The sequence below is a fragment of the Oryzias melastigma genome, linkage group LG1, assembly GCF_002922805.2.
Source record: "Oryzias melastigma strain HK-1 linkage group LG1, ASM292280v2, whole genome shotgun sequence".
NCBI classification, from domain to species: Eukaryota; Metazoa; Chordata; class Actinopteri; order Beloniformes; family Adrianichthyidae; genus Oryzias; species Oryzias melastigma.
In genome coordinates, this window is record NC_050512.1 from 20,216,403 (window position 1) to 20,227,407 (window position 11,005).

An 11,005-nucleotide genomic window follows, 5' to 3' on the forward strand; every position below is an offset into this window, starting at 1 on the left:
AAAATGTTTGAGGGCCGACCAGCTAACCTGACATTTTCTGAAGCCTTTTAATGACATTAAATAAAAATGAACTATTAAAAACTCACTAATATGTACAAAAATGTAAGAATAAAACTTAGGAGGATACTCAGTCCTATGTAAATACTGTACTGAAAAATGAAACTCTTTTTAAAAAATGTCTGAACATGTGGACTATCCTCTCTGGTCTTGTTTCTTGCAGGGCGTAATAGAATCAGGCGGTGTTAAGGTTACAAGACAAGGTCACTGACACCATTTCTCAGTGCCAGCGGGAACCATTTGTCAGAACTGCTAATGATTTAAAGCTTCACCTGCGATAAATAACAGAGGACTCAGCTGGCCTCCAGTCGCTGCATCTGTGCTAAAAGTATCCATAAATTGCGATCATTCCTCTCCCGAACGCACACACATTTACTTTACTCAACAAACACTTCAACCTGTCGCTGTTTCTGCAGCTTTGCAAGTGAGGAGAGGCGCTCCTAAAGAGTAATGAGCCTCCGTATTAACTTCCAGGCACAGAAAATAAATGCAAAGCCACGCTTGGGAAGACAAACAAAAAAACAAACAGCTGAACTGTGAAGGCCACCAGTAGAGCTGCACTGATGGGGCTGCTGCAGGAGAAACGAGCCGCCCATAAACAAATTTACAACGTGATGACAGTTATAGTGATTGTGACAAATGCAGGCGGCCTGCAAAAACATCTGCACTGTAAACAAGAGTAGACTGAGGAGACGGGAAAAAAAAACACGTTTTAAATCACTTTTTGACTTTATTGTATAAAAGATCATTAAGCAGCAGCATATACTGCATGTACAGGATTACTAAAGAGGTAAACCAGAGGAGCATCTGTGGCACCAACTGTCTATGTTGTTCCGCTTCCCTTTGGGGGATCAATAAAGCATATTTTGAATTCATCATCGGAATTCGTGGTACAAAAAGAAGCACATAAATGTATTCACGAGGCATCATTTTCACAATACAGACTTGTACCTTCATATACATAGTATTTAAATAGAAGCTTTTGATATATTTTGGAATGTTTTTTTTTTATTTTTTTTATTAATCTGCCTGTAAACACATAAAGAACACAGTAAAGATGCTTTCTGCTCAGATCTAAATGGAATTACGACTGAAAACTGCAGGCAGGTTAGAAGGTGAGTCGTACAAAATAAAGCACGAGAAGGAAGAAGCATCAGCGGGAAATTACCAACTCGCCTGTCTCAGCTGTTTAGACGTCATGCTGAAAAATTCGGGTTGCTTTTCAATCTTGCACAGATCCTGGGGCGCTTGGCTTTCAGCTGTTTGTGCACAGATGGGAGTGTGTACTATCTGTCATGTTTGAATGTAAAGTGGATTCTCGGGGCTACATTAGCCCCACATCTGTCAGCTCTTGACAGGGTGCTTGATTTGACTCTTTACTGAAGAAAAAAAACAACAAAACAAAAGACACTAACGTACAGCTAAGTAGTCATTGTGCGGTCGTAAATCTTGTCACAAACAACGAGTAAAAAACACACAAGTTTATCTCAGAGATTCATCTTCCCTCCTCTCATCTAATACTTGCATCAAAATCTAATAACCGTCTGAACATGACATCAAACAAAATGTCAGCGCCGTTGGAATTGACATTATTAAATTCATGGTCTCATTACACGGTCGGCTGTTCAGTGCTGCTGTGTGCTCGGTCCAGCTGTGGAAGGAAATGGTGTGTGCATCTGTGTAGGGATGTGTGAGACGGTGGAACGGGAAATGTGAGGGAATTGAAAATGTGAGGAGGAGGGAATGGAAGGAAGATTCTCATTTAAGATAAAATAAGAGCTTGCAGGCTTTAAGCACAGAACACACATCCACACAATGGCTTAAAGACCCACTCCAGTGAAAAAAGGTCTTTTTGGTGTTTTTAACATGTTCTTGTGGCATTTTTCTAATGAAAAATAATAAGCCTAAACTTGCATTTCGGAGTATTTCTTGCAATTTGAAGACCGCTTGCAGTTGTAACATAGAAGCTACAATCCATGTATGTTTTCTTTGTCTGAGCCAACATCTGGCTCAAACTGTACAGCTGGATTATTCCAACATTGCTCGCCAATTTTACTGAACTGATAATGTCAGGATGGGGCGTAAGGGGCTGGAGGGAGAGCGTGTACACAAAGGGATGACTGGAAAAGAAGGCAGGCTCACTCAACGCCAACAGTCCCACCCACAACTCAGAGGTGAATTTCTGATGAACTCCTGCCGCTCTGCAGAAACTAAGTCCTAAACATAACTTTAATGTACCAGGCAGTCTAATCAGTTATGGTGTCCCCCAATTTTAAGCTTAATGAATGTGTTAGTTAAACAGTTCAGGGCACTTTTGTACGACAGAGTATAAGGGCCACCAAAAAATATATATATATTATGAGATTAAAGTCGTAAATGTATGACTTTAAATCTTGTAAATGTACGAGATTAAAGTGGAAGTGAGCCCACAGTCCAGCAAGTGAGTGGTGTGTGCAGCAGCAGATTGACTAAACTTGGATTTAAACAGTTAAGCTAAATGTTTAAAATATTACGAATGTTTGCATTACGACATCCAACCCCGGAAAGTCAGACTCACTGATTATAATTTAATTAATGATTTTGAGTCGCTAAAAGGTTCAGAATTTCTTTGTTTCAGACACCGATTTAGTAATAAAGCTTCACAAGAAGCTCCACGTCTTTCATCTTCCAGCAAGGGTCTGATAACAGACGACTTAAGTTCTTTTCTCGTAAATTTGTGACATTTTTCTCGTAAATTTAAGACTTTTTTTCTCGCAAGTTTATGACTTTTTTCCTCATAAATGTATGACATTGTCTTTTCTCATAAATTTATGACATTTTTTCTGGCAATTAATGATGTTTATTCTTGCAAATGTATTTATTTTTTCTCGTAAATTTACGACTTCTTTTTGTAAATGTCTGACTTTTGTTTTAGTAAATTTATGAGAGTTAAATTAATAAATGTACAACTCTAAAACCTGTACATTTATTAGAAAAAGTCAAATATATGACTTATTCTTCTAACTTAACATTTACGACTTCTTTCATCTAAATTTACGATATTCAAAGTTGTAATTAAAAAAAATATTTGTAAACTGGTCCTTATACTCTGCATTACTTTTGGATTTAGAGTAAGTAGCATCATTTCTGCTTCCATCTGAATATATCAGGCACCATCTTGTCTGCAGCTGAGTCCTTCTCTTTGGTTTTGGCTAAAAACAATATCATAATTAAAACACCACTAGAAACACTTTTACAACAGATCAAAAGATGATCGGAGTGAATCGTCAACACTGACAATAGAAAAAGGTGATCAAATAACAAAAGTTCCCACAGAGACCAGCAGCGTTATTATGCCAACAAAACCTGTTTCACATTTACCAACCTTGTAAGCAAAAATCAGGAAAAACACGATTAAAAATTAATACAGAAATACAAAGTTTGACAACTTCTTTGTGGAACTTGCAAACCAAAAAAGAATCCTTTCCAGCAGGAGAATCTTCCGATCTGATGCAACACAAGAGAAACGTCAGGCCAAGTACAAAGTGTTTCCTCTGAATGAAGCCGCGAACAGCTGTTTATGAGCTCGTGCTGATTATGTCAAAACCCTTTCTGTCAGAAATCCGCACACAACAGCACCGGAGCACAGATACTCACTTGCCAACTTCAGCATAAAAATACCAGGGAAGGTATTAAAATAACAGCATCAGATAGTGGAAGGAGAGCGGGGAGCACACAGTGAGGCATTCTTGACAATCTCACCCATTTGTCAGCAAAAAATAGATGCTGAAAGCAGCTCTGTCAGGGTGAGATAGGAAAAAAATATAATAGGCAGAAAATCTAAAGTTGTAAGACAGCAGTTCTGTTGTGCTTGGATAAAAGCAGCAGATGTGTTTTTCCCTGTGCGTGGAGGTGGCAGCTCGCTCCTGGCTGGAAGTCGCTCAGATGGGAAAATTTGTCAGGATGCTAAAGTGAATCTTCACCCTCATTTCTCCCTAAAATGTAAACGGTGTGCATAAATATAAAAACCAACCAAAAGAATGGGCAGATGGCTCGTTGGGCGTCTTCTTAATTGTTAAAGACAGTCTGTGAGCCCAATCCTCCATTGAATGTCTTTTTTTTACAGTCGGACCGTCACCACACAAGCACCTGCCCGGCCCAGACACAGAGGCGCTACCTGAAACACAACAGAGAAAACAGGAGTCACAGACGGCCACAAAGCAAATTCTCCCTCTTTTCATGATAGTTTTCTGCATTGCAGGCTATTAAACTGGTCTCACGTCAGATGTTCAAACCATTTGATTGACAGAATCTTGTTTGCTTCAACAAGCTCACTCCAGATTGGTGAGATTAGTTGCCATAGTAACAAAAACTGACTGATTCTAATGAATCACTGCTTAAAAACATTGATCGGCTCCAAAAAAAAAAAAATGGTGAATACCTTGGCTATATTTGAGTGGAACCAGAAGTCATTTTCTATGGGTGACATCACACTCACCCGGTCCAGTTCTCATATACAACTAATGGTTGCATATAAACTTTAGAACATATTTCTGCAGCAATCAACACATAATTGTTCTCTAAATTTCAGATCTGCAGTTTTTGAATCAAAGAATAACATTTCCAAACTTTATATAATGTTGGGAACAATCTTTATTTTCAAAATTAATTCTAGATGTTCTAAAGCTGGAAAAATCCTCACTACACACCTTATGCACTTCTTAAAAGCAAGAACAATCATTTTCACACTTCTCTTTCGCTTAAACTCTCAAAGTTTTAAACCTTCATAGAAAAATAAGTTCAGTATTCTACAAAGGAGACACTGACGGGACAGAGATTAATTGACACGGTCAACAGCCAATCAGAATGAGAACACAATCTGCTGTTTAAAAAAACATGGAAAATTAAGAGACCATGAAAGATGAACCCCTTTAAGGTGATATATAGTAAGTAAAAAATTTATACAGTCTTACAGTAGAAGTTCTAGTAAAATATCAATCTTTAAGATGTTTATCTAATATTAATTTACATCAAAATAAAATCAAACGCAGTAAAAAAAAGTAACGTGACTACAATGCCATTTTTTTTTCTTTATTCTTTTCTGTTATTCGATTTAACTATACAAAACCATCAATTGTGTCTTTTTACTGTTATTAATGTTTCTGCATGTTTGCACCATTGATCTGTGGCTTATGTTAAAATATATTGATAAACCCATTTCATCTCAGTACTTAACTGTTTATTTCATCTAGATGCTTCAAGCAGGTATTTTGCTCATTGAGGGACAAATAAATGTTGTTTTATTCTTATTGGTAAAATGCATCCTAACAACTTGAAAAAATGATTTTAATTAAAAATATGTTTTTAGTTTAGTTGTGTGCCTTTAACAACCTTCTGCACAAAACAAGCTAAAGTGATGCTACCTGGTAAAATACTACAACAAATCCATTTTTTGTGTGTCAGTTTCCACCAAATGATAGAGAGCTCATTTTGTGGTTTTGATTTATTCCCCTCTGTGTTTCAGCTGTAACACACCCACACCTCTCTTGTTGTCAGCGTGGTGCCAGTCTCTAAAATGTCAGATTCCCAGCGACTTTGGTGGAAAAATCTTTGAGGCTTTGCAGGAGATGAGGTATAAATGGAAGAGTGATCCGAACACTTGAGAGCTGCAGGATGAGTTGAACTTTTCAAAAGTCCCTTCTACCTCCTACAGCAGCAAGGACAATATTAGCTCGGGGAAAACACACATTTGAATGACAAAGAAAACCGGCGGAGAGGACACGGAGGAAGGTCAGCCGCTTCAGATGAACTAGATTCAGTGTTTGTGTCGCAGATTAAAGGGAATCTATCATAACACAGCTTAACAGTAAAAAACAAAACTGTGCATCTGTATGCAATACCTGTGACCACTCGTTGGTTTGAGGGTCGTAGGTTTCCACAGTATTGAGATACACCTGTCCATCATACCCGCCCACAGCATAGAGACGGTCGCCGAGGAGACAAACGCCAACAGCATCTCTGCTGAGGCTCATCGGGGCTACAGCTGTCCACACGTCTGTCTGAGGGTCGTATCTGCAAACACAATCCAGACACACACTTTATTTCAGACTGCTCATAAATCTACAACATTTAGAATCAAAACCCGTTACACGTGTTTGTTTAGTTGGGAGCTAACACTAGGAAGGGATTCAACGAAGCTGTGCATCATCGCTGGAAGCAGATGGAATCAGATAGTGCGCCACAGAAAATCAATAAAAGAATGACAGCTCTTCATTTGGCTGGAAGTCCCCCGCTGGTAAGTGTTTACTGGACACAGCGGCTAATGAAAAATGTAATGAAATCGTTTGGCGTGCAGAAACCATCTTTGAAAAGGACTTTACCGAGGTGAGGAGTAAAAAAAGCTGCACAGAAAATGAAATGAAATTGCTAAACATAAATGAATTAATTTTTGTTTCAAAATAAAAGTATAAAATTGTACAGTTTATTATATTTTTTAAGAAATCTGGTCAGTGAGTTTATACCTGCTGTTTATATTGCTAAATTAAGCTAGCTATGTTCTGATTGCACAAATAAAGACTGAAGTTTTTATCTAACTTTATTGAGAAACAAAAAAATTTAAGCTTAGTTTCTGTATCAAAGAAAATATATTTTTCTTTTATTTTTGGGTTCCACACCTATACCAACAGCACTGCCCATTTAATTCGGTTTAAAGAGACACAACAAATAAATTTTAGCCTCCTTAACCCTGTGTGCATGTTTGCAGACATGACATTTTTGTTTTTCTATGAAAAGTCCAGGAAAAAAGCCTTTGTCTATGGTAAAATAATTCTAACTTAATACCAAAGATTGCTTTTTAAATAAAAAAAAAAATTCTAGAAAGGTAATTTCAAAAGAATTTACCAAACTAAACTAACAAAAATTACAGCTCACATAGCAAACTCAGTAAAATGCCCCAGAGAACTCAAGAACTATTTTATTTCTTGGTTTTTAAGGTTAATTGGACTTTTTTTCATGTTTGGAAGTAGCAATTGACAGCAACATAAAAAGTAAAAATGAAATAAATTAATTTAAAAAAACAGCAACCAAATTTGACTAAAGGATTTTCCAGGGTTAAAAGTGTGAAGATTGGTTCAACTTACTGGAAGAGTACTAAGAAAAGATGTATGTATATTTGGAAATACATCCCTATTTAAAAAAAAAAAAAAAACATGTAAAAAGGATAAAAATTAATCTAAAAAAGCCCCAAATCCCATCTATGCAAAATAATGTAAAACAGTCATGAGTCACGACTTAATGTCTCATATTTCCTTATTTTAGAGGGAAATAACATCATGACACGTGAAGATTAAAAACTCTGGCCTTACCTTTCCACACAGTCGCTCAGCCGAGACGTCAAAGATGAAGCTGGAGCATCGTGACCTCCGATGGCGTACAGGAAACCGTGCCACGTGGCCACACCCACACCTCCACGCCTTTTAGCCATGGGAGCACAGCTGTTCCACCTGTAGGTAGAGTTCATCAGGAAAATAAACAACAACAACAACAAAAAGAAAAAGATTTACTTTGAAAGAGCATTCGGACAAAATAAAACTTAATAAATCTAGAAAAGAAAAATTCCAGATGCATACATTGTTTTTCCAGATGCATATAAACAGTACTTTCAAAGATCCAAGGTTTATGGTGCATCAATACACAAACAACCCCGGTGGAAGGAGGCTTGTTTTCAGATGCAATAACAGACAGGAAATAAAGCCGGCAAAGGAAATTAACTGCAGTCACTGCAAGTCTGCTGTCTGACCTGTTTGTGTGAGGGTCAAAGCACTCGACTGAGCGCAGACATGAAGAGCCGTCACGACCTCCCACTGCATACAGCCTAGGAAACAAATCCATTATTGGATAAATCAAAGCATTCCTGGAATTTCTAGACACCTTTACAACATTTCTGATCCATTTTAGACGTTTGTAAGTCTTCAGAATAAGCTAACATCAATGGAAATCACTGATATTTTAAATTAAGCGTCCCAATTATATTGTGCAAAAATGAATCAATTATAATGTTATGGAATCAGGGAATAACCTAACTGTGTGGTCAATAAATCAAAGTAATATAGATTTTAAAAGAAGTTATGGTGAAAATTTAACATCACATATTTTGAAATCACCTTTAATCCTCCAGAAATGAAAATATTTCTCATTACTTTATTAGTTTCTCACAATAACTGTCTTTGAAAGCAAATATAGTATCTTTATTTCTATTTTTTCACATGATTATTTTTGCTGTTTTGGCATAAACTGTGTTTTTAGTGAAAGGCTGAGAATCTATTACAAAGCTGTCACCTTCAGAGAGCTGTCAGAGGAAAATGCCTTCAGCAAAAGTCTTTTCAAGGACACAACAAATCCCTTCTAAAAGAAATGTCTATTTTCAAGTTCATTTTAAAGTAAAATGAAGAATAACACAAAGATATCAAACGTTACCAGCGACAATAATGTGATTTCCTTCTGCATATCTATTGCAGCTCTTTTTGTCTATATTCTAGATATTTCTTGGATTGTTTAAGTAGTTTAGTTCAGACTTTGAGAGTGATTTGTCGAACTTTTTGTACAAATTTTCTCCAAATAGTTGTAACAATTTAATTTTGATTTAACTGAAACATTTGAACATTTTAAAACCAAACTTGGTGTAATTGTTTTATGTTTTTCATGCAAACTTTAAAGATCATCACAAAATGTTCACTCCAACCAGCGTTCTGTTTAATCTACTTAGTTCATTTAATAATTAATTTAAAAAATCACTTAAATTCAACTATTAGGGTTAAACATCCAATGAAACAAATGAGACTATCAAAAGTTGTAATGTAACTTTATTGTTTTAGTCAATTTGTTTCAATAATCTAATCCAGTTTAACAAAAAAAGTTTATAAAAAGTGATGTTAATATTTTAGCTGATGTTAGTTTGAAAAGTTCAGCTCTAGTTAGAATTGAATAGAAATATTTTGCCATAAAGGCACAATTAAATTATTTTAAACAGTTTAATCACAAAACCCAGATTGAATCAAGAGGATTATTTTCCTCTGAAGTCCTCCAGTCTTTTGTCCCTTTAAATGTACGAAGCGAAACTAATTTAAGTTCCTCAAAGGAGGTTGATAATCATATTCATACTCTAGTTTACATTTTATTCAACTCCTTGTGAAATATGCAGGTAATTTTCTCTTATCATGCAAATGTTATTCATTTAAGCTGTCATTTGTCACCATCTTAACACTAAAGTAAATCATTAATTTCATTTTTGTGTTTCTAAAAATTATTCTAGTCTCAATATCATGCAGTTAGGAGGTGATAAAATTCGAAGCATATTTCCAAAACAAACAATAGAACCAAATACTGCATGTAACCTTTTAAAAACAAAAATTACAAAATTGTAGCTTACTTTCCGTTGAGCACAGCTACTCCGACGGTGCTGCGAGGCGTCGCCATGCTTGCTACAAAGCTCCACTGGCGAGCTTGGGGGTCCCACCTGGACCACAGAGTCAAGACTTTACAGTAAAAGCAGCAAAATAACTGTAATTTTACTCTACATAATGCATTTTATGACTATCAGCAGTTTTCAAACCGTGCATTAGAAGTAAACTAAAAACAAGACAAACTTGATAAGAGCATATTTGGTAAAATAAATAAATAAGAAAAGTTAAGGTAAAGTGTGCCCTACAAAGTTTGCTCTCACCTTTCCACTGTACTGAGGTAGCTCCACCCATCATGTCCCCCCACTGCATACATGGGCCCCTCTAAGACAGCCACACCTACAGGACGCACATGTGGAGCACCATCAGAAAAAAAAGACTAGAAACCTCCTAAAACCTTAACATTTTTGATGAACATTGTGCTTTTTGAGTTTTTGACATGTATGTGTGGCATTTTTCATATGAAAGAAAACAAATGTAGTAAGAAATCATTTTGTTTTTATATTTCTGGGTATTTCTCTTTTTAAATCGCTGACAATTGAACAAAGACACCGATGTCAGAGAGGCTTATGTGACAGCTCCCTGATCTGCCCCGCCTAGCGTGCACATGCTCAGGTCCAGGAGGAGAGAAGATAGCATCTTCCCACTTCTTACTTTCTATTATGAACCCATTCTTACCACGAGTTTCCTGATCATGGAAAATATATTTTTCTCCTGATAACAGGATAGTGACTAGTTAAAACAGATATTTATATCCCTGTTGCAGTAAAATTTCTTCATTTTTCATCTTTCATCATCAGAAAAGGGGGAATGGGGGCGGGGCTACTCAGCTCAGCACCAACGGCCACGCCCATGTAGAGGAGATTTTGGAAACAGTGGCTTCAGAAAAACAAGAAACATGGCTTTTTGAGATATTTAGGTTGTGGGATTTTGGTCAAAAACTTCATAATTAAAACACCACTTGGAAAGTTATTTCAATTTAAAAACAGTTTGTGACTTTATTCCATGTGCAACCAAATCCAGGGCATTAAGACTGCAGGGAATTATCTGCCAGAACATCTGGGCTTCCAGATGCGTCTGAGTCCTCGTCTTCATTCCACAAACACATTTCAAAAACATGCATAAGCAGCACAGCAGGACTTAGGAAAATCTGTCACGGTAACAGTAGGCTTCAGTGGTAATTTGGGATATACAAACTCTGTGTTTTTGTGCTGCAATTCTGAATGCTCTTTTATCAGAGGTGTGGAACGTTAATTAAGCAGTTAAATTTAGGATAAATACTAACCAAACTTTCCATTAAAGACCCAAAAATGTTCTCAGTGGTCTTTTAATTATGATTATGCCTTTTTTGCCAAAATTTTAAAAGCTGTGTTGCTTTTCGGCTCGTTAAAAATTCACCTCTGGGTTGTGGGCAGGACTGGAGCAACCCCAGCCCCCCTTCCCCTCCCCGTTGCAGAACAGAGCAACTTGTGGCCCACCCAGTGTATTTTCGACATCACAAATAATAATAA

The 11,005-nt window shown here is 36.7% G+C and overlaps 1 protein-coding gene across 2 annotated transcripts in view; it reads right to left on the reverse strand.

The window, feature by feature from the left end:
• Positions 1-767: 767 nt before the first annotated feature.
• Positions 768-11,005, reverse strand: part of klhl5 (kelch-like family member 5) — a 47,907-nt gene continuing 37,669 nt past the window's right edge. For both annotated transcript variants that reach the window (XM_024289873.2, XM_024289872.2), the window contains 6 exons: positions 9,758-9,833; positions 9,464-9,550; positions 7,835-7,909; positions 7,401-7,538; positions 5,937-6,108; positions 768-4,213 (listed from right to left, as the gene is read on the reverse strand). In XM_024289873.2, coding sequence (XP_024145641.1) covers positions 4,157-4,213; positions 5,937-6,108; positions 7,401-7,538; positions 7,835-7,909; positions 9,464-9,550; positions 9,758-9,833 — 605 coding nt within the window. In that variant the 3' untranslated portion in view covers positions 768-4,156. The remainder of the gene's footprint in view (positions 4,214-5,936; positions 6,109-7,400; positions 7,539-7,834; positions 7,910-9,463; positions 9,551-9,757; positions 9,834-11,005) is intronic.